Source organism: Castor canadensis, chromosome 3, assembly GCF_047511655.1.
Source record: "Castor canadensis chromosome 3, mCasCan1.hap1v2, whole genome shotgun sequence".
NCBI lineage: Eukaryota > Metazoa > Chordata > Mammalia > Rodentia > Castoridae > Castor > Castor canadensis.
In genome coordinates, this window is record NC_133388.1 from 148447692 (window position 1) to 148470391 (window position 22700).

Consider the following 22700-nt stretch of genomic DNA (forward strand, 5'->3'; position numbering starts at 1 on the left):
AATTTCAGATGTCATAATGGTGTTACAGTTGTGAGTTTTGAGAAAGTCTTAACTCTTTTAGAGAGACATAGTGAATATTTAGAGAGAAAATTATATGGTGTTGGTGTAGGCACCAAAATAATTTATGGATAGATGAAACAAATTTAGTTGAAAATGTGTGATTTTGAAGGTGTATAATGGACATTTATTATACTTGTTTTTCTACTTTTGTAAATGACAGAAACTTTCCATGATAGAAGATATTATAAGAAAAACAAGCTTAAATTGAAAATAAAAGAACTGCTGTTAGTTTTGTAAATAGGTAAAAAAGTTATGTAAAATATGGTAAATTAAAAAGTTATTTTCTACACACTCAGCAAAATTCTATTGGTCTTTGGACAATATAAACAGTGTCTCTGGGCAAAATTGTGAAGGTTTCATCGTTTACATGTTTAATAACTGATTCTCAAAAATATATGTGTGCATATTGATTATAAGTTTTACTTATGTGAAAGAATCTTTTATTACCCAATTTACAAATAACAGTAAAATAATACTACTATTGTAAATTCTATATAATTGATTTTCAAAATATGTTTTTATTGATTTCATTGCTGTTCAGCTCTTTGTTTTTTTGGTGGTACTGGGGTTTGAACTCAGGATCTCACACTTGCTAGATAGGTGCTCTGTCACTTGAGCCACAACCCCAGCCCTGTTGCTCAGCTCTTGATGGGTAAGTGTACTTCCCATGGGAATGCTGGTTATTATTTTCATTTATATTCACTAATGAAATGAAAGTGAAACAATGAAAGTTAGAATGTCACTTGTTCTGCATAATGTGAGTAGCTTCTTTGCTAAAACTTTAAATACTGAAAGAACTGTCTTCAATTTTCTTTGCAGCTCACAACATAAAAGCTATTAACAGCACATGCTTTTGAACTTAAATTTGCTTTATTGACATTTTCTCCATTGTTTTCTCAAGTCTGAGTAACAAATCATGTCCTGACCTTGTGTTTACTTGGTTTTGCATCTGCCTGTTTTCATGGTATAAACACTCCTGCAATGGTTGGCCAAGAAGAGATCGATGGTGAATATACATGGATAATACATAACATCTATCTTACTTCCCTGGTGGTATAGCACAATGGTAGAAGCATGTGGGAAGCCATGGGTTCAATACCCAGCACTGCAAAAAAAAAAGAAAAGAGAAAGAAAGAAAAAAGAAAATCTACCATACATGTATAATAGACATAATAACCTCAAGTGTACAGATAATAGTAAAACATACTAAAATGATAAGGAAGCAATAAATTCAGGTAAGTTTCCACTAATTTCAACTATGTAAAATAACTGATATGTAGCCATCTTTAGAACTATCAAAGTGATAAATAAGCTCAAATGACTCAACATAAAACATACTCAGGATATTTGAGGATTGTGGAATTGTGGGGAGAGGGGTAGATAATTATGAGATAATAAGAACCTCTGCTAACCATTGAATTCAAATTTGGGCACTGTGTAAAGCTAAGCTTGCTTATCTGATTTTTTAAAAACTAAAGCAAAATTTACATTGATTCACTTTTTTTAAAACTCCTCCCAAAGAGTCTGGAAATGCTGTTGACACAATTTTTGAACTAAGTATTCTGGGAGAACAAGCACTCCTTTTTGGAGCATGAGCCTCAGTAATTAAGTCCCTGTTTCATTAATATCTACTGTATTTCCAGCTGTGCAATTTCAGCTGCCTGTGTTAGAGCTTCTGAGAGCTAATTCTTATCTGTGATTTGGATAGTAATATTATCTGTGCAGATCCCTCTTTCAGTGGGTAAAACAGAAGCATGCATAAGAAACAGTACGGGTTGCAGAGGTAGTGACTGATTATTACAGAATCATAGAGCTCTGTCTCTTGGTGGAATAAGAAGCACCTACCAATCTTTGGCACTTTTAAGACATTACTAACCATTTGTTCTACTCTGTTGTGGAATTGGTGTATCTAGATTCTTCAAACTGTCTGCTCACATTTGATCTACTTCTATAAATTAAATTTTAATTTGAAAAAAAAGCCTAGTCTTCTTTCTTATTAAAAGTCCTCAGGGGAAAAATATGGAGCAAATGTCATTTACAGTGGAAAGCTCCAGTGGGGTGGAGATGTTTACAAAACATTCAGGTGCCTTCCAATGGCAAAGCAGTCAGGGCTGGTGCTACCTGAGGGGAAGACTTGAGCCAGGACCCTCCCTCTCACTCTCCCACTCCCCTCCCAGTAGTGGATTGCTTCCCGGGTTTACTGGGTCATCTGGGTGATTCACTGTTACTGTAAAAACAGGGCTGAGTGCACAGTGCAGAAAGCCACTGAAACCAGAGGAAACTAGTCACAAAATCCTGACTCTCAGTGGAGAGACCGTGCCACCAGAATTTTTCCTACACTACTGCAAGTCTTCCAGAGTTGACCAGGTCCCCAGAACTGTTTTAGCCAGAACTGGCTGATCTTTTCCCCATGTTTGAGAGTGCAGAGCTGTACTTCAATGTGGACCATGGCTACCTGGAGGGCCTGGTGCGAGGGTGCAAGGCCAGCCTCCTGACCCAGCAGGACTACATCAACCTAGTGCAGTGTGAAACCCTGGAAGGTAAGTGTGGCTCTCCTCACCCTTTGAAAGAAAAAGAAGGAAGCAAGGAGAAGGGACTATGATCCCATGGCCTGAGACTCCTGTGTAAGTTCTTATTCCTGGGATCCAGATTTCTGGTGTTTATGAACTTGGATAAGGAAAGAAAATTAAATCTCTATTTTCAATATTCTCCAAAGGAAATTTAATAATTCCTTTCATTAAGGCTGCATATCACTGTGGTTGGTATAAGAAGTACCTGCAACTTTGTCCCCAACAGAAATTCAATATTGTGGTTTTCCTTTTTTAAAATTCTTGCAGATACCTGAAATCTCATGAATGTTTTCTCTATTTTAAAGTTAGAGTAGATATTACACTCACCTATTAAGTTTGATTTTTAATATTTTTAATAAGGAAGCCCAATATTTACTATACACTTTAAAACATTCTGAGTCAGGCATGGTGGCACACGCCTGTGATCACAGCACACAGGAGGATGTGAACTCAAGTCCAGTTTGGACTACATAGCAATATCTTAGCTCAAAAAAAAAATTCAAAACAAAACATTCTTATGACTATATTTAAAAATATTTGGTTTTCTTTGTAATCCTTTGTATTTTCATTCTATGTACTTGTAAACACTACTTGGTGAAGGGCTTCATCAAATTGCCAGGTGATCTCTAAAAAAAAAAAAATCTAAACATTTTTGTCTAGTTTGAGGTCTGCCTTAAGTGAAGCTTAAAAAAAAAAAAAAAAATCAGGACTATGGTGAGCCCAGTCCTGAATTCAAAAGCACTGGCTTTGACCTCTGCTGCTTCTATACAGGGGACCCGGGACTCCATGAGTGTCAAGGTTCTCGGTGGTAATGTGATTAGAACACCTGTTCATCTGAGGAATAGGAAGAAATAGATAAGATGACACTCAATAGATGAAAATTATCTTTAAATCACATTTTTTTTTCAAAATTTTACCAAGGAACCCACATCTGTAGTAGTATTTTTATTATTAAAAACAGTTTTACTTGCTCATTTTGAAGCATCCTTATAAAGTTGATAAGGTGTTTTAAAACTTCCTGGTTATTGTAGAAGAAAGATGAAGCCTCCTACAAAAAGTACTAGCAGGCAAAAACAAACATTAAGCCCTTCTGAAGGTGACTTTGCAAGCTTCCTAGGGCTGAGGCCACCTGTTTTTGTTGTGACCAGTGAAAGCCAGAGCTAAGGCCAAACTACCCAGCTGAAGTAGACTCAGCCCTTTCATTAGCATTGGAAACAGCTAGAATCTTTCAACTCATTTACTGTGTTGGCTACAAATCAACCTATATAGTTCCAAATGCTAAATCCCTTCACATATTCCATTAGGAGATTGGTGACTGGAGAGTGTTAACCATGTATGAAAAAATCTGTATATCTTTAAGTAGAAAAATGAAAGAACCCAGGGCGCAGTAAGTGCTTCTGAGAGAATCCATTTGAATAAGTTCTTCTTAGTTTTCAGTTAAGCTTTTAAATGAGGTAAAGAGTGCAAATCTAAATGCAGGAAAAACATAAAATACCTATGTGATATCAAAACAGGGATATCTAAAGCCACAGAAAGAATTCTAGGGAATAAACAGTTAAAAAAGATAAAAAGCAAAAATTAAAAGTTGCTTATAATATTTCCTGCCACGGATCCTTTGACCAAAAGATTGTGTTTAGAAAGGAGAAATAAAAGAAAAAAGGAATGAAATTAATAAATCTGTTATTGGAATAGGCATTTAGCTAAATGTAGTAAATTGTTTTTCATTTTGGGGGAGAGAAGAACAGGTTCCAGACATTTTGGAAACCTCAGAAGAAGCTTCTTGGAAAACTGTACGTGGCTGTGCACATGTAGCGAGCACATGGTCAGGGGATTGGGGACCACCCAAAGGTTCCTGCACCCTGGTTAAGAAACCTCTCCACATACACTATTGCTTTATTGCTTATTATCTCATGGTTTCTATCTTTCTTTTAATATGATATACTTTTTCAATTATTCATTTCCCAACTGTGTTTGAATCTTTGTATAATCGATGTTTGAAGACTCTCAGAAATATCAAATATGAACTAACAACACGTTTGGGTTGTCATGGCTGCAAAAAAGATAAATCTAAAAGAATTTCACGTCCTCACTTAACAGTTGAGGCTCAGAATGACTGTGACCAACTGCAGGCTACCAGTGACGGAGGTTAGAGATTCCTGCCTCTTTTTTTCACAAAATGTTACTGCTTCCTGAGTATAAGCTGAAGGTACATAGAGGCCTGGGGGGCTTTGATGTCTACTCCATTTTGCTAATAGACAATAATATGGACCTCCATTCCTGAATATATTTTAGGATGTTGGGAAATGAACAACGCACAGAAAATAGTGTGCTTGTTGCTTCTGGGAATGTTCTTAGAGACCCAGCCACCTCCTGAGCTAGATTTGGAGTGGGAATCAGTCAAGGGCTTTTGTTTGAGTAAAAGTTAAGGACGTAAAGATTTCTGTTTACTTTTGCACAAAGTATGCATTATGTCAATTATGGGTAAAGAAGAGAAGGGGAACTGTGTCATTACAGTACCACATGTTGAAGTAGGTGCATTCTGTTAAAAAAAAAAACTAACTTGGCAAAGGGTGAAGCTGCTTTTACTCTTAAAGTCTTTTGTATCCTAATTAGGAGCAGACTGTTTTAGAAGCACTTATGAGGAACACATAGGGCTTCAGGTAAATTCAGAAAAGAGAAAAGGCTTTGGCAAGTCTTAGTATTCACAGTCGTGCTGGACTGTGTACATAATTGGGCATGTGTGGTCGAAAGTACTCATCTATTCCAAGGCTGGTCTGACCCCGACTAACAGGGGCCTGAACCAATCAGTGGCACCCACTGTGACTCAGTCTTTCCTAGGTACAAAAGAAGGAAGCTAGTATTCTTTTTAAAAATATTAACACCACTATTTTTACCAGTCTTAATCACAAATAAGACTGTTGTGTAAAAATTCTTTCCTCTTTGACAAACACAAGATGGTGAAATGAATACTTAGATTAGCAGTAAATGGTCTTTTCTGAAACATGGTAAAAGTGTGCACTGGCTCTCAGGTTGCAGGGGTGGACTGCACGCTGGATGGAGTTTTCACTTTGTCCTCCTTGCCACAAGGTTATTGGTGGGAGCGAAAGGAATCCATTCCATCCCTCTAACAATTGTATCCCTTTCAAGGAACTTGACATTTAGAGCTTCTCCAACTCTCTTCAGGTAGGAATTAATTCACTAACCATATAGTAAGCACTTTCTAGCAAGGGCCAAGGAAGATGAGTAAGATATAGTTCCTGCCTTAAAGGGGTTCCTACTCTGGAGAAAAAAAAAATGTACTAGAAAAATAAGAAACCTTTAATAAAGGCAGTTGGCCCATACTATACATACCAAAATCCCAAATGCCTATACACTCAGCCTGGAAATTGCAAGTCCCACAAAAAGACTTGCCCAAAGGTGAGATGACAGCTGTACAAGGCTCCTCATGTAACATTGTTTGGAAAAGCAAAAGATGGAAATAAATCAGATGCCCCTCTTTAGGGAACTCTGTAAAGTATGTTACAGAGCCTGCATGTATTGGAATATTCTGCAGCAAGGAAAAATGAAAAAAAGCACACAGAGCGATACAGGAGGGTGGGAATGAAAGATTACCAAGATTCCCAAGGGGAAGAAACATGTGTGGCACAATACCCTTTTTTTATCATTTTTTTATTATCATATTATTGTTGACTGGGGGTACATTTTGACATTCACAAAAGCTCTTATAATATATCTTAGTTAAATTCACTCCCTCATCATTCTCCTTAACCCTTCCTCCCCCCATTCCTGGAATAGTTTCAACAGATCTCATTTTTCATTTTCATACATGAGTACCTAATATTTTCACCATATTCACCCTCCTACACCACTTCCTTTTACCTTCCCCTCTCCCACTGGTACCAATTCTTTAATTAACAAAGGGGAAATAAATTTTTAAGCATTTTCTATATGATTGTCTAGATGTAAAAAAAAAACTATGGAAGGATCAAAAAGAAATGAAAAACTAGTAATTAACTGAGGCCAGGAATGAGTAGCAGGGAGTGGTGGATGGGTATGCGACAACTGTAGGAGAAGTTTCACTGCTTACCTGTGTATATGCCTTCTACCTACTTTAAAATTTTAAAAATACACATAGGAGGAAGACTTTTATTTTACAGTTTTCTCTACAATTCCTTAGACATTATTTGTACCTCTAATTATAGCACCTTTTTAAATGTTTTGTACTTAAAATGCATATCCAACACTGTCTCTGTTCAAAAATACTTTGATGGCTCCTCTCAGGCAAGATAAACCTCACTCTTAGCTTAAAAGACTCAGCAGTCTTCCTTCCTTCCTTCCTTCCTTCCTTTCTTCCTCCCCTCCCTCCCTCTTTCTCTCTCTCTCTCTCTCTCTTTCTTTCATCTCTCTTTTCCCTTTTTACAATGCTGGGGATTGAAGCCAGGTCCTGGGGCCTGCTGGGCACTTTCTGGGCAAGCACTCTCCCACTAAGCTACTTCCCTAGCCCTATTGTAGGTTTCCTCAGGACAGAAAACGCACCTTACACTTTTCTTTCTCCTCTTCCTACAGTCCAAGATTCCTTTGTATAGTACAAATCTGAAGGCATGCACTAGAAATACCCGAGTTTGAATTCGAGTCCTGGCTCTTCTTCTTCCTGGCTCTGGATGTTAAGCAAGCTGAGTATCTTTAGCATAGACTTTCTTATCTGATACTTAGGTGATATCTCCTGGGCCTATCTCCAGTTCAGGGGAGCATCTGAACTATCTGAAGATGTTCTGTAAAGTACAATTCTTAAGTCCTCTCTGTTCGGAGGGTTTGCCTCTGATCTGCAGTGCATATATAACAAGAATTAGATGTATCTCTTCTGCTAGTTTTTGCAGTTCCTGAAATGGTTCTTCCCACTTCATGGTCTTGTTAATGGTTTTTGTTATATGACTAGTTCATTCTGTTCTCCTTCAGACAGCACTTTTAGAAATGTTCATTCTGTATCAAAATGAGGAAGCCAGACATGGTGTACATGTTTGTAATCCCAGCACAGGGGAAGCTGAGGCAGTTGGATCACAAGTTTGAGGCAAGACTGGGTGAGACTTTGTGTCTAAAAACAAAGCAAATCAAAATAAAACAAAGCAACAACAACAAAAAGTTCCAACTCTGTTAACAGTCATAGAGTATATGTACAGTGCTGTATGACTACCAGTCTGTTGATCTCAGGTTTTAATCACAAATCAAATCTAATACTTGAGGCTTGTCTATGTGTCAAAATTGTATTCAGTCTATGGAGAATATGAAAATCAGTACACCTGTTCACTACCTAAGCAGCTATTTAGTTGGAGACATGATTAGTATGTAAAGAATAAATATAAATTTAAAACACAAGCCAGGTATGGTGGCATATGCCTTAATCCCAGTGCTCCAGAGGCTGAGGCAGGAAGGTTTCAAGTTCGAGGTCAGACTAGGCTACATGGTGAGCCCATGTCTAAAAAACCAAAGCTTATTAAAAAAATAAATAAAAATACAAAAATGGCTCAAACCTGTAAGTAAAACAAATCTTGAATAAGAATGGTTGAGAAAAAGTCATTCGGGAAAGAGTTAAAATGGCAAAACACTCCAGGCAGGCAGGGAAAAGCAGTGTACTGAGAGGAAAATATCAACATGTTCAGGTGGGGAGTAAATTAGCTCCACAGAAATATCAGACTACCTGGAGAGAAGGCTGGAGTTTAGACTGGGAAAAATGGTGAAGGACCTTGAAGGCCTGATTTAAATTTCAAGATACTGAACTAACACTGAATACGGACAAGTCATGTCTGAGAGTTGGTCAAATGTTTGTAAGCATGGACAGTGTGAACAAGTCACCTGGCTGAGTCTCGGTTTCTTCACCTATAAATGGGGGCTATTGTGACAGTTTAGAGGTGATGGGTATGAAAACACTCTACAGACACTGTGAAAGTCTGTTTTTAATTTACCTAAAGCTTCCAGTGGCTGCAAGCTACTTGTAAGATCAGTATAAAAATTAAAAATTCTTAGGTTTGATAACAGTTGAGGCTTGGGAGCTCCTGAGAAGAAAAGAACTTGGGAAAATCAGTAATCTAGGGGTCAGATGGTCATTCTAAGCCACATCCATTAGGAGTGGAGATCAGAGAAGAGATGGAGGAATGTAGGGATGCCTGTCATCCCAGCAGAGGCAGAGGCAGGAGGATTGTGAGTTCAAGGTCAGCCTGGGCTACATAATAAGACCCTGTCTGGAAAAAAAAAAAAAAGAAAGAAAGAAAGAAAAAGAAGTATCAAGTTTTATAGATATTGATATATTTATTTAAAGTCTGAATAACTATTAGATCTGATATAAGAATTCGATATATCAGTTGGGAAATTCCTAGTGTAGAGAATAAAAATCAAAGTTCTTAGCCAACTGAATCTGATTATTTTGGAAGTGAACAGGCACATATCGGAAGCAAAAAAAAATCATATTTTGTAGTAGCTTCTATATGCTGTTTCTTCACTACCTGCATTATCTTTTTTGTTCGTTTGTTTTTGAGATGGGGATTAAACCAGGGCTATAATGTCACTAATTTAATCTCTGCTATAGTCTGAAACTATAGACTCTGTGTCCGTGTGTATTTCTGGGGATCAAGCCCAGGTTCTCATGCAGGCTAGGCAAGTTCCTTACCGCTGAGCTATACCCAAGCTGTCTACATCCATTTTGTAGATGATGAAACTGAGTTCAGAAAGCACAGATAACCTCCCAAAATTCAGCAACAGCAAAGTGGGGGAAATGCAGGGGGATCCCCTTGACTACTTGGACAGGTACCTCTAAAGGTAATTCCTTGGTATAACCTCCTTGGAGAATGAAAGGTCGTATGTTGGCTTTATGGAGAGGACCAAACAGGAAGCTGCATGGAAAAAAAAATCATAACTTTTCTAAGAATGAACTGCCAACAAATTGATAAAGAGAGGGTAATCACAAAGTCACAGCTCCCCGTCCTGACTCACTCACTAGCCATGTGATGTCAGATCATTCCCTCAACCCTGTGGTTGCAATGCTGGGAAGACACTGTTTCATATCATACCATGGAAACATTTGCACTTCTGTGTGATGCACTCTGATACTTGAGAGACTAGCCTAATGGATTCCTTTTATTCTTTTATTCTATTTAGGACCTATTTAATTGATTTAATCTGTAGGGTTCCCGTCCTCATTAAAAAAAAAAAAAAAAAAAACACCACTTGCCACATACTTTCTGGATAAAGTGTAGTGTATTTTCCCATGTGTGTCCTGTGGGCCAGGCTGTCCTGGTGTTTTTTCATAGCTTGGGAGGCTTCATACCATACTTTTTTCAAACAAATCTCTTACATTAATGTATTAAAGACTTTTTATTCTATGGTAAAGAAGACTATTTATTTCAAAGTTATTTGACCACAAAGTTTTATTACTGACGTACCTATCTAGATAAGCATTTAGGGTAATGTAGAGAAAAAGATTAAATAAGCCCATTTTGAAAACTATGAAAGTATGAGTGATATTGTTATTATTGGCAATTTGTCAGCATCTCACAGTAAATATTTGAGATCCTAGGATTTTCCTAGAATCTGCATGCAAAGGTGTCTTGGATCATTTTGGTGCTAGAGAAGGGAGTGGGCATGAGGCAGATTCTGTACCGTTTGCCTTTCCCGTGTCAGTATTCCAAGATCCTCCAGGGTCTGAAACACTCGAAATGTCTAATTTCAGGATCTCTCTGGCAGCTGAAAGGTTTGAACTTTATTTAGTTTAAAAGAAACATATGTCATGGAGCAAAATATCATGGTTTTGAAAGAAATACCATTTGTGTCACTTCTGTTGGCAAATATTCCTTGGTGCTGAGAATGCAAACTGTCAAATTACATAAAAATCTGAACTGCCAAAATAAGAGCATAGCAAAAAACTATAATTGTTTTATATTGAGTGGATTAAATAAGTATCTGAGCAAGTAAGTTCTGCAGTCAAATAAAGAGCATTTTCCAGGCAAAATCTATTCCAGACTCTGAGGAAGGATGCCCGTACCTTGCCTTACTGCAGATCCAACCCTCCTTTCCCCAACCAGAGCAGTTGTTTCATAGTCTGAGTGGCTCCCCGTTATCCTGAGGATAAAGACACCAAGCCCTCCTTATGACAACATATGCCATTTCCTTGACTTCAATTCTTACCTCTGCTTCTCTATCACCTTTAAAAAATGACACATAAAAATTATGTGGCTGGGTGCCAGTCGCTCTTGCCTATAATCCTAACAACTCAGGAGGCTGAGATCAGGAGGATCGTGGTTTGAAGCCAGCCCTGGCAAATAGTTAGCAAGACCCTATCTCGAAAATAACCATCCCCCTCTAAAAAAAGGGCTGGTGGAGTGACTCAAGGTGTGGGCCCTGAGTTCAAGCCCAGTACTGAAAACAAAATTTGCCTATTTATCGTGTGCAATGTGCTTTTTAAAATTTTTGTGTAAATTAAACTTATAAGAATAATATTGAGGTTTTTTTAGATAGGTTCTTACAATATAGCCCAGAGTGGCCTTGAACTCATGATCTTCCTGCCTCAGCCTCCAGAGTGCTGATATTACAGAGTGTTGATATTATGTCAGCATTTAGTTTATTTTTAAGTGACACATAAAGCGTAAACATTGTACATATTAGTGGAGTAACTTATGATGCTTCAAAATGGGTACACACTGTGTACTGTTTAAACCAGTACCGCAAACACCATCATTTCTTTATGATAAAAACTCCCAAACCCTTTCTTCTAACGTTTTGAAATATACGGTACATTATTGCTATTTATAGTCAACCTACTGTGCAAAACACGCCCAAATTTCTTACTCTAACTGTAACTTCAACACAATATCTTGAAAGATACATATATACATTGTAGGATGACTCAACTGAGCAAATTAACAAATGCATTCTCTTATACACTTATTTTTTATAGTGAGAATAGCAGTAAAATTTATCCTCTTAGTGTATTTTCAAAATACGATACATTGTCATTTACTGTAGTCACTATAATGTATAATATATCTCTTGAGATGATTCCTTCTAGGGACTTGAACTTTTGTATTCTTTGACCAATGTCTCAGCATCCCCAATCCTCCCCCACCCCCAGTCCCTGGTAACCACTGTTCTACCCTTTACACATCTATGAGTTCAACTTTCTTAGATTTCATATCTGAATGAGATAACGTATTCTTTGCTTTTTTGTGCCTGGCTTATTTCACTTAACATTATGTCCTCCAGGTTTATCTGTATTGTCACAAACAACTGAATTTCCTTCCTATTTTATAGCTGAATAGCATTTCACTATATATTTTCTTTTCCTATTTATCTACGGATGGATATTTATGTTGCTTTCATACTCTGGCTATTGTGAATAGTGCTGAAACAAACATGGGAGTGCAGTGTCTTTTTCCACACACCATTTCCTTTAGCTATATCCCCATTAGTGGAATTGCTGGATCATATATAGTTCTGTTTTTAATTTCCATATTTCCATGTAACACTTGAGCAACACTGAGCTTAAAGCTTCTTGCTCCTGTCCTAATTCATAGAACACGGTCTTCCTACTCGTATAGAGCACTTAAATATTCATTTATGGCTTAGCCTCCTTGAGGACACTTTACAAGTCCTCTTGCTCCCATCCCTCTGTGCCATTCTCTCTGTCCCATAAATCAAGGATCTTTTCACCAAATTTAGCTTATTGTGTGAATAGGACGTGGTGAGTTTCTCCTCCACCAGACTGTGAGTTTCCTTCAGGGTGAGGAATTTATGTCTAGTCTATCTTTGAGGTTCTGGTAGTTGATAGCACATCATAGGTGCTCAATAAATGTTTAAGTGGAAGAACCAATAAGTACTAAAATGCTGTATTGGCTCTATGTGTGCTAGATGGAGCCAAAGACATTTTAGACATTCTATATTTTCAATAACATTTGCATGTTAGTTAAATCTAGGTAGTATCCTATAGTAGCTAATATATTAAAGGTATTATTAAAATACTTTCAAGTTCAGATCAATGAACTTGGGAGAACTAAGGCATTACAGAAGCTGTGATAATCTGATGGCACTGGTTGGCATAAAATACAAGTGACTTTGAAGTCACTTAAGATCCTATTTTACCTATGCCCTGTTGAGAAAGTTATTAAGCCACCCAGCTTCAGTGTTCTTTCTTATCTATAAAAGGACATAAAAATCACTCCTATTTCATAGGATTGACTTGAGGATTTGTTAAATGAGAATACAAGTTTAGTGTAGTACATAGTAAGTACTCAATAACAGGTAACTTATTTTGATGTTATAATCAGACCTTGAAGAATACATTATAATGAGCAAATCTGAAAAGAGAGAGCATTCTAGAGAGTGGAGCGGGGTCAATATTAACAGAAGTTTAGATACTGAAAAACACTTGGTTTGTTCAGGAGGAAGACACAGCAGATGAAGTTGGAATTCAACCCAGTCATCTGACAACTTGACCAAACTATTGACATTTAAAGATGCCCAGCGTGGCCTGGTAGAAATGACAATGGGCTTTAAGACAAGGAGCCTCCTCTCCTAGTCTAAGATCAACCTGTACAATTCCACTAGTTAGCCCCACTGGGCTTCAGTTTCTTCATCTGTTTTGAAAGTATATTGAAATTCAGCAGTATTGGCTGCCTGCACCCCTGTTAACTATTACTAGTAAATTTCTCTTTTCCATCAAGATGGAATGGAGTCTTAGTAGTCGCAACAGTTTTCCAAATGACTAAAACTGGTTCAGGCAAAGCCATCTCTGGATTAGGTGTTTGTTATTACTAGTATTCTTTTTTTTTTAAGCTCTGAAATGATATCAGATTTCTTAATTGGAAATTTTTATGAAGTACTAGAATATTCACACCTGCATTAACTTCTCATTGCTTTAGAGATTCTCACTCAAGTCTAAATAATGTATAGACCTTATATTAAATTCTAATAAGATAATAAGTATGTATTTACTTTAAAGTTACCACAAATACACTCTCAAAATTTAACTTGATTTGGGGTTTCTTTTACTTTCAGATCTGAAAATTCATCTCCAGACCACTGATTATGGCAACTTCTTGGCCAATCAAACCAATCCTCTTACTGTTTCCAAAATCGACACTGAAATGAGGAAAAGGCTATGCAGAGAATTTGACTATTTGCGGAATCATTCCCTGGAGCCACTCAGCACATTTTTTACCTACATGACGTAAGTAATAAGTAACAGCAGGAAGCTCCACTAAACCCCAATGTGACTGTGCAAATGACCCTAACAGTTACAGGTAGGGTACTGGATTAAGACCTTTTCCATTGGTTGTGAGTTTGAATACCTTAAAGTTTTATCAGCTGATAATCTCACAGCTACATTTTCACATTAGAAAAAAAACAGATTTTCATGAATTTAAAGATAACATAGGTGATGGTGGCCTTCTTATAAAGCAGTGTTTAAATATCTCATTTAAAAAAATATGTGCAGCTGATGCTTAACATGCTAGTACTGAAGGTAAATTGTACATGACATTTTTATATAATTTGAGGGGGTAGGGTTGAGTTATCACGAATTGTTCATAAGGTCACTTCTACTCTCCTGATTGCCAGTGTTCTACTGCAAGTGCTCCCTGTCACGGTTACATGTGTTTTATTTTTACCCATGACCAGTCTTCCAATGTGTGGGCACTTCATGCTAAGAAATGTTTGAACCTCCACATAATAAATCGTATTTTTTTAAAAAGCCAAAAATGAGTTTTTTAATTACATAAAAATAATTACATAATCCCACAGCTGACAAAACTTTTGCTATTGAATTTATTGATTAAATTCAAGATTTAAGAACAATTGTGTTGAAAAAAACATATAAACTCCCAGAATTAAGAAAAATGTAGAAAACATAAACTTGTATTTCAAAGCTAAAAAAAATGTTTCCTTATAACAATGGACTACTGGGTTTATACTCCTGGTTTATCTTACACATCACCTTTACTTTATGTAAAAGTAGTTCAGAGATATTTTGTTCAGAGTAGTTTATGTAGTTACAGTTCAGAGATATTTTGAAACTTCCTTTTTTATCTTTTTCTATTATCATATTATTTTGTACTGGGGTATATTGTGATATTTACAAAAGTTATTGCAATAAATCGTTGTTGAATTCACTCACTCCATCATTCTCTTAATCCACCCCTCCCCCATTTCCTGGAATAGTTTTAATGGGTCTCATTTTTCCAGTTTCATATATAGGTACATGATATTTCCACTATATTTGCCTTCCTACAACCTTTTCTCATATCCAGCCCCCCTCAGTGGTACCAACCTCCAGGCAGGACCTGTTTTATCTTCCTGTTCTCCATTTTTTTTTTAAAGATAATCAACTATATTTTTATTAATCTGGTTCATAAATTACAGCTAGTGTTCAAATGAGCCATTTGGAATACCTTTGTTTCTCTCTAGTGTCCTAGATGGGGACAAAGGCCTACAATAAATGAACTGTATATTATTTAAATAACATTTAGATGTAAGGTACAAAGTTACCATTATGAGGCCTGAGCCCCACTCTGGTTTCTGCACCCAGGCACTCAATATATTTGTAGAAAGATTAACAATGAAGCAAGTGCTGGTTTGTATAAGCCAAAACTCAGTGAAAAGGGAACAAAAGAATTAGGGCTTTGCGTCAAACATTGTGTTCAGCACTAGAGATAGGAAATTCGAAAAATGTCTAATAAAAGAAGTGGAGCATTAGAGCCTGTGCAGGGAGGCTCTGGGAGACAACCTAGGGTTCTTAGAGTCAGGTTCCAGGAAGTAAGAGAGAGGCTGGACGGGCAGGTGGCAGAGGCACCTCATGAAAGAGTAGTTTCAGCCCCTGCCTGGTTGACTGTTCTGTACCAAGTAAATGATGTAAATAATGGAGCTGGCTGCCTCAAGTTCCAGAGAGGAGAAAAATCGGTGTGGCTGACCAAAAAGACACTCATTCTCTGCTCTTTTCTCTTCTTCCATCCTTCCATTTCACTATCATCCATTCTGGACCTGGAGTCCAGGGAGCAAGGGAACAGAACTAAGAATATCTATTGTGTTTGCTGAGCTGAGCAAAGCTAGCTGGGCTCTAACTATTGCACGTTGGCATTAGTGTGAGGAGAAATAATATGCCAGTCAGCAAGATTTCTCATGCTGGTACAGATATTTCTTGGAATCTGAACATGGCAATCAGAAACTACTCCACGGAAACAGAACTGCACTCCCAGGCAGTTGACACAGAGGAAAATCAATGTAAACTCTGTTATCAATACTGGGTAAGAGTAGAAATAAGGGAAGGCTCTTCGATTGGGATTTCATATTGCATTACATTGTTGTGGGATCAGCTTTACTTCACGAGTACTATCATGTTAGGGATGTGACTCAGTGGTGCAGCCCTGGCCTCGTATGAACAAGACCCTGGGTTCCATCCTCTGCACTGAGTGAAAGAAGAAGATGGAGGAGGAGGAAGAGGAGGAGAGATATGAAAGGAAATGATTTTAACTTTCCAAGAGTTCAGAAAAGCAAAAATTGTGCACTATTCTACCAGTTCCTTTCCCAAAAATAACTACTTCTCAGTTTCTCATGTTTTTCCAGAATAATACTTACGCTAATGTGTGTCTATTGATGTACGTACACTTACTCCCTCACCCCACATTTCAACTGTATTCAAATCGCATCATTTTCCTTCTGGGCTTTTCCCCTTCTTAATATTTTCAGGAATATCCTGTACATATCATTCTTTTGAAATAACTATAGAATGCTGTGTTTTGTCTGTGTCATTTGTCCATTTATGGTTGTCTGTTGACAAGTAGCTAAATCTTTTTTCCATTACTCAAAGAAATGCAATTAGCTTGTAAGGTTTTTGTTTTGTTTTTCAGTGCAAAGGATTGAACCGAGGGCCTTATGTGTGCTGGGTAAGCACTCAACCACTGAGCAACATCCCCAGCCATCTACGCAGGTCTTGAATTTATTTCTGAGTTTAATTTGTATCAGTAGAAGTAATGAGTACAACGACAGTGGGAGTTTGAAGGGCTTTCTTTTTTTTGCGGGGTGGGGGAGATGGTTTATTTTGTTTTGTTTTGTTTTGATTTTGTTTTTCTTTTGGTTTTTGAGACAGTCTTACTATGTAGCCCAGGCTGGCTTTGAACTTATGACCTTCCTGCCTCCGCCTATGAAAATGCATTTTTTATTTTGGTAAATATTGTTAAATTATTCTCAACAGATGTGGCACCAATTTGTACCCTCACAGCATTAGATGAAAAGGCCTGTGTTCTTATGCTATTACCAAAGTTATATATCCTTTTTAATTTTTGCCAGTCTAATATACTTTTTAAAAAATGGCATCCTTTTCCTTCAGTATATGCTTATTTAGCAGTGAAAATGAGTTATTTCATATTTATTATTTGTGTTTGTTACCCGACTACCTATTTTAATAGAATTTTCAGTCCTTTTTAATTGATATGTGAGTCACTTTGTAAATTAAGAAAGTTTGCTCTTTTTATTTGTGTTGCAAAACTATTTTCTTGATTTGATTTTTATAGTATTAATTATTATTATTATTTTGCTGTGGAAATATTAACCTTTGGGTACTGATGCTCCAACCCAGGGCCTACCAGTTCTCTACCTCTGAGCTTCACATCCAGCCCCAATGAGCATTTTAATTAGCCATATTCATCAATGTTTTCATCTGTTAGCTTCTGGCTATCTCCAGCTTAGAAAGGCCTCCTCTAGTTCAGATTCATAAATAAATTCTCTTGTCTTTTCTTTCATTAATTTGCTGTTGTTGATATTTCATTTTTTTAATATTTAAAACTTTGGTCTATATTAGAATTTATTTTGGTAAAGAATGGGACTAAGAAGAGTAGGGAATGTAGCTATGAGGTAGAATACTTGCTTAGCATGTGCAAGGCCCTGAGTTCTACCCCAAAAATGAATGAGACCAAGAATCTACTCTCATTCCCCAATGGCTCTGCAGTTGTTCCCACACCATTTCTACGAGTAAGTAAATAGAAGAAATGACTGTAGTTCAAGGAAGGAAGTAATTGACATACCTGAGATATGTGATTAGTGCCAGTGGTTATAGTTGGCAATAATCAGTCCTTCTATTAGCACCATGGATTAGGATTATTCTCTCTACCTTATTGATAGGAAGATTCAAATGCTGGCTTTGATTAAAATCCACAATTATATAGCTGGTAGGGATGAAGATAAGATGTGAACTTGGATCTGACTCAGTCCAGGGATTCTGAAAAGCCTTCCCACAGGGCTGGTATTGCTGCTAAGCCTGAAATGGGGTAAATTTGGTGATGTGGGAGAAGGCTCACCATCTGGGGTTGAAGCATGTGGATGAGAAGGGTGCCAAATGCATGAATCTCAGGCCAGGGTAGGCTGGAGTGGGGTGTGCAGAAGGGAACCTAGAGAAGTAAACTACAGCCAAATCACAGAAAGTTTTCAATGCCGGGCTGAGGGAGTTGAACTTAACACATCAGAATATTTTTCGTGTGTGTGTGTGTGTGTGCGTGCATATGTTTGTGTTGTTTGGTTGGTGTCTGTAAAAATAAAATATTAAAATCTCAAGGAGAAATCTGAAATATAAAAGAGACAGAAGAAGAGGCCAGATTTACCAGATTTACTCATAGAGCTTCTTCCACCTCCCCACAATGGTTGGGGTGAAGCAAGAATACTTGGCTTTGGACTGAGTTGGATCCCCTTCTTACCTAATCTTCAACAGCTGCTGGCTTTGCACACAGTAATGCCCCCTGTAAAGATGCCTCACTTGAGTAATTAAGACACTAAAGCCCTGCACAAAAGGGCCCTAGCTGTGTTGAAATAATGATAATCAAAATGCTAGACACCATTTTGGAATATTACTAGATAACAGGGGCTCTGCTAATGCTTTACAAATATCACCTCACTGAACCCTCCTGTTCTTTTTTCTTTTTTTTTTTAATTTTATTATTCATATGTGCATACAAGGCTTGGGTCATTTCTCCCCCCTGCCCCCACCCCCTCCCTTACCACCCACTCCACCCCCTCCCTCTACCCCCCACCCCCTCAATACCCAGCAGAAACTATTTTGCCCTTATTTCTAATTTTGTTGTAGAGAGAGTATAAGCAATAATAGGAAGGAACAAGGGTTTTTGCTGGTTGAGATAAGGATAGCTATACAGGGCATTGACTCACATTGATTTCCTGTGCGTGGGTGTTACCTTCTAGGTTAATTCTTTTTGATCTAACCTTTTCTCTAGTTCCTGGTCCCCTTTTCCTATTGGCCTCAGTTGCTTTAAGGTATCTGCTTTAGTTTCTCTGCGTTAAGGGCAACAAATGCTAGCTAGTTTTTTAGGTGTCTTACCTATCCTCACCCCTCCCTTGTGTGCTCTCGCTTTTATCATGTGCTCAAAGTCCAATCCCATTGCTGTGTTTGCCCTTGATCTAATGTCCACATATGAGGGAGAACATACGATTTTTGGTCTTTTGGGCCAGGCTAACCTCACTCAGAATGATGTTCTCCAATTCCATCCATTTACCAGCGAATGATAACATTTCGTTCTTCTTCATGGCTATCATCGCCATTATAAGGATTAAGAAGTCAAAACTGAAATGCAGGATCACAGGTCTAACAAATGGAAAAATCATGATTTAAAATAAATATTAGCCATCAGCTTTATAAAATTATTTTGCTCTGATTTTAGTTGAGTTCAGAAAAATCTGATAGTAATGACAAAAGGCAGTGTGAAGTGGGTCAGAGAACTGCCAGGCTCTGTACTTGTAGGTAGGGAGACAGATATCACACAAAGGAAATTTGCCCAAACTATACCAGGAAATGCTCTAGTGCTAAGAATGACAGTGACTCATGTGATCAGTGGTTCCTCTTAGGTGTTGAGCCATGGATTTGTTGTTTCCTAATCATAAAACCTCAGACCTGAAAGGAACCTTAGCACTAATTAAGTAAGCATCCTTCTTTCACAATACACTGCTGTGGTGGTTGTTGCTTCCTCACAAACTTCTATGCTAAATACATTCCTGTTTCTTAACAACAAATTATTTAAAATTCCAAATAGTTCTAGTCATTAATAAAGTTATATATATTATATATACATACATGTATATCTATCTATCTATCTATCTATTATATGCATACAGATTGTCACAAAGTCGTAGGTAGAATGTTAGCATTAAATTGGACTTGGAAAGGAGTTTTGGTAGTCTTATTCTTGTCACCAATGGACACAGTTCAGTTTACACCCACTATTGGCTATCTACTCTAAATTAGTTCTTTCATTGTCTCTATCTGGACCAACTAGTACATAATTGTCATTATTTGTTGAATCACTATGTAATCCTGCATTTAGCAGCCCCTGACACAGAGCTAGAAAAATACTCTGCAGAACTCAGCATTATATACTTTATATAACACTTGAAAATGGTTATTTATTGGACAATACATTAGATAAAAACCAGATGTCACCCCTGGCACTAGTTCAGTGGGGATTTTGGGGTTTGCTTTCTTGTTTTGTTTGTTTGTTGTTTTTACAGCACTGGAGTTTGAACTCAGGACCTCATGCTTGCTAGGCAGGTACTCTTATTGTTTGAGTCTCTGAGACTCTATCTCAAGAATCCATCAGCCTTTTTTTAGTGATGGATTTCTTGAGATAGAGTCTCAGGAACTATTTGCCCAGGGCTGGCTTTGAACCATAATGTTCCTGATCTCTGCTTCCTGAGTAGCTAGGATTACAGGTGTGAGCCACTGGTGTTGGCTTGTTTGTGGTATTTTTGAGATAAGGTTTCCCTAGATTTGCTTTGACAGGCCTTGAACTCTCTATCCTTAGGCCTCTACCTCCTGAGTAGCTGTGTTGCAGGCATGCACACCATGCCCAGCTTAGCTCAGTGTTTAAAATAAATTTTTTAAGATGATTACACTTAATGAGGGCGTGTACTCCCCAATTAGCTGCAGTCTTTAACACTCCCTGTTGTTTTCAAGCTTTATATGGTTAGGTTACTTATCAGACCCCTGAAGAAAGTTACTGTAAGCTAAATATTCTACCTGTATTTCTACACAAGAGTGCTGCAAAGAAGGTGTTAATATCTCCATTCTTAAACTAGAGAAGCTGAGACTCAATGAATTGATGGATTTTCAAAGTCAGAAAATTAAGAGACTTGAAAGGATTCCATCCCAGGCCCATCAGCTTAGAAAGTATGTGATTTCCCACTGTCCTAGAATTTTATAACACAGCAAGAAAACTGCAAATGTCTGTGGGTCTTCAAAAACTGTGCACCTTCTCCTTTAGGAGATTCTGGTCTAATTGGTCCTAATGGAGTAGGCCATGTGCATTTCAGAAGATGCCCTCATTGTCCTGATGTGCAGCTCTGATTAAAACTGTCTCCCATGGTGTCTCAACTTTACCACTTGGAAATCAGTTTCACAACTATTTCCACGAGTTTCTTTGGACAGTTATCTAAATGGGTAGCATTATCACCCTATCAGAGATCAGACAGTTCAACTGCACCAAAGCCCTAGGTCTTCTGAAACTCTGTCTCCATTCACAGTTTTGTGGTTGTCGTTGTTGTCTTGCAGTGCTAGGGACTGAACCCACAGCCTTTTGCTTGCTAGGCCGTGCTCTACCACTGAGTTACATCTCCAGCCCTTAGTTGTTTTTTGGGTTTTGTTGTTAGCTTTGTTTTAGGTTTTTTTTTTTTTGAGACAGGGTCAAGCTGTGTCACCCAGGCTGGCCTCAAACTCAAAATCCTTTTTTTTTTTTTTCTTCTGCCTCTGCCTCCTGAGTGCTGGGATTACAGTAAGGCCTCATCATGCCCAGGTCCATGCACGTTTTGTCTATCATGTTGTCATGTCACGTGACTTGCCAGCCCTGGGAGTATCCAGCTGCTCTCTGCAGAACTTAGAGATTTTTTTTCAATAACAAAAGGTATACAAACGGGGGAAAGTTATCCCAAAGCTCTAAAACCATTTATCCTATTTCTCTTCCAGAATTTTTTGCAAAACAAATCTAGTACCCATAAACTTCCATCAAATAGAATTACTTCCTGTCCTACTTGGAAATGCCCATGGCAACATTAGAGAAATGACTAAGTCAACCCTAAGAGAGGCAGTCTAAATTTAAGTTGATGTAACAAATATAATCTAAGGCGTTGCGCATTTTATGTGATATAATTACTGTACATGAGAAACTTATTTTGGAAATCTGGAACAGATATTTTTAAATACTTAATAGCAGGAAGATCTGAAGGTTTTATATACTATAATTACACACAGTGTATGAAACAAAGGAATGGATCCAACTGCATTTTCACAGAGTATTTAATATAGGCCTGGGTTGTTTTATTTTCCTTCCTTCCTACCCAATACTTTTCTAGCATTTCAACTTCTCATCTCTTTTGAAATTAGCCATCTTTAAAATGATCATCTCTTTTTATTTATTTATTTATCTTTTATCATATTGGGTCGGGGTACATTGTGGCATTTACAAAAGTTCAATGTAACAAGTATATTATACTTGAAATCCCCCCTCCACCACTCTCCTTTAAAAAATAATCTCTTGAGCAGTTAAGTTATCCCAGTTTGTGACTATAAAATTTCTGAAGATGACTGAAAAAATATAATTTTACATTCTTACATGGTACAGACAGTCCTGCATATCTTTGTCTTCTTCATCTGCCGATTAAATTAGCTATAGATCAAAAACATCCAGAAAAGATTTGCATCTGCACTGAGCATGTACAGCTTTTCTGCTGTCATTATTCCCTAAGCAATACAGTGTAATAGGTATTTACATAGCATTTATAATTTGTTGGATTTTATAAATAATCTAGCAATGACTTAGAGAGCATAGCAGGAGTGTGCAGGTTATGTGCAAATACTAAGCCTTTTTATGTAAGGACCTTGGGTATCTGTGGGTTTTGATCCCTACAGTGGGTTCTGGAACTCATCCCCAATGCAGACACCAAGGGATGACTGTAATGGGGAATCTTAGCTTAAGGATTTAAGATTACTGAGAAGCTAAGGGCTGCCAACTGAACAAATATTTAAAATTCATTTATAAAGTT

General features: G+C 37.5%; 1 protein-coding gene across 1 annotated transcript in view; it reads left to right on the forward strand.

Moving 5' to 3' along the window:
• Positions 1–2229: 2229 nt before the first annotated feature.
• Positions 2230–22700, forward strand: part of Atp6v0d2 (ATPase H+ transporting V0 subunit d2) — a 48641-nt gene continuing 28170 nt past the window's right edge. Inside the window, exons 1-2 of the mRNA XM_020179171.2 lie at positions 2230–2600; positions 13671–13842. Of these exons, the coding sequence (XP_020034760.2) occupies positions 2471–2600; positions 13671–13842 (302 nt within the window). The 5' untranslated portion in view covers positions 2230–2470. The remainder of the gene's footprint in view (positions 2601–13670; positions 13843–22700) is intronic.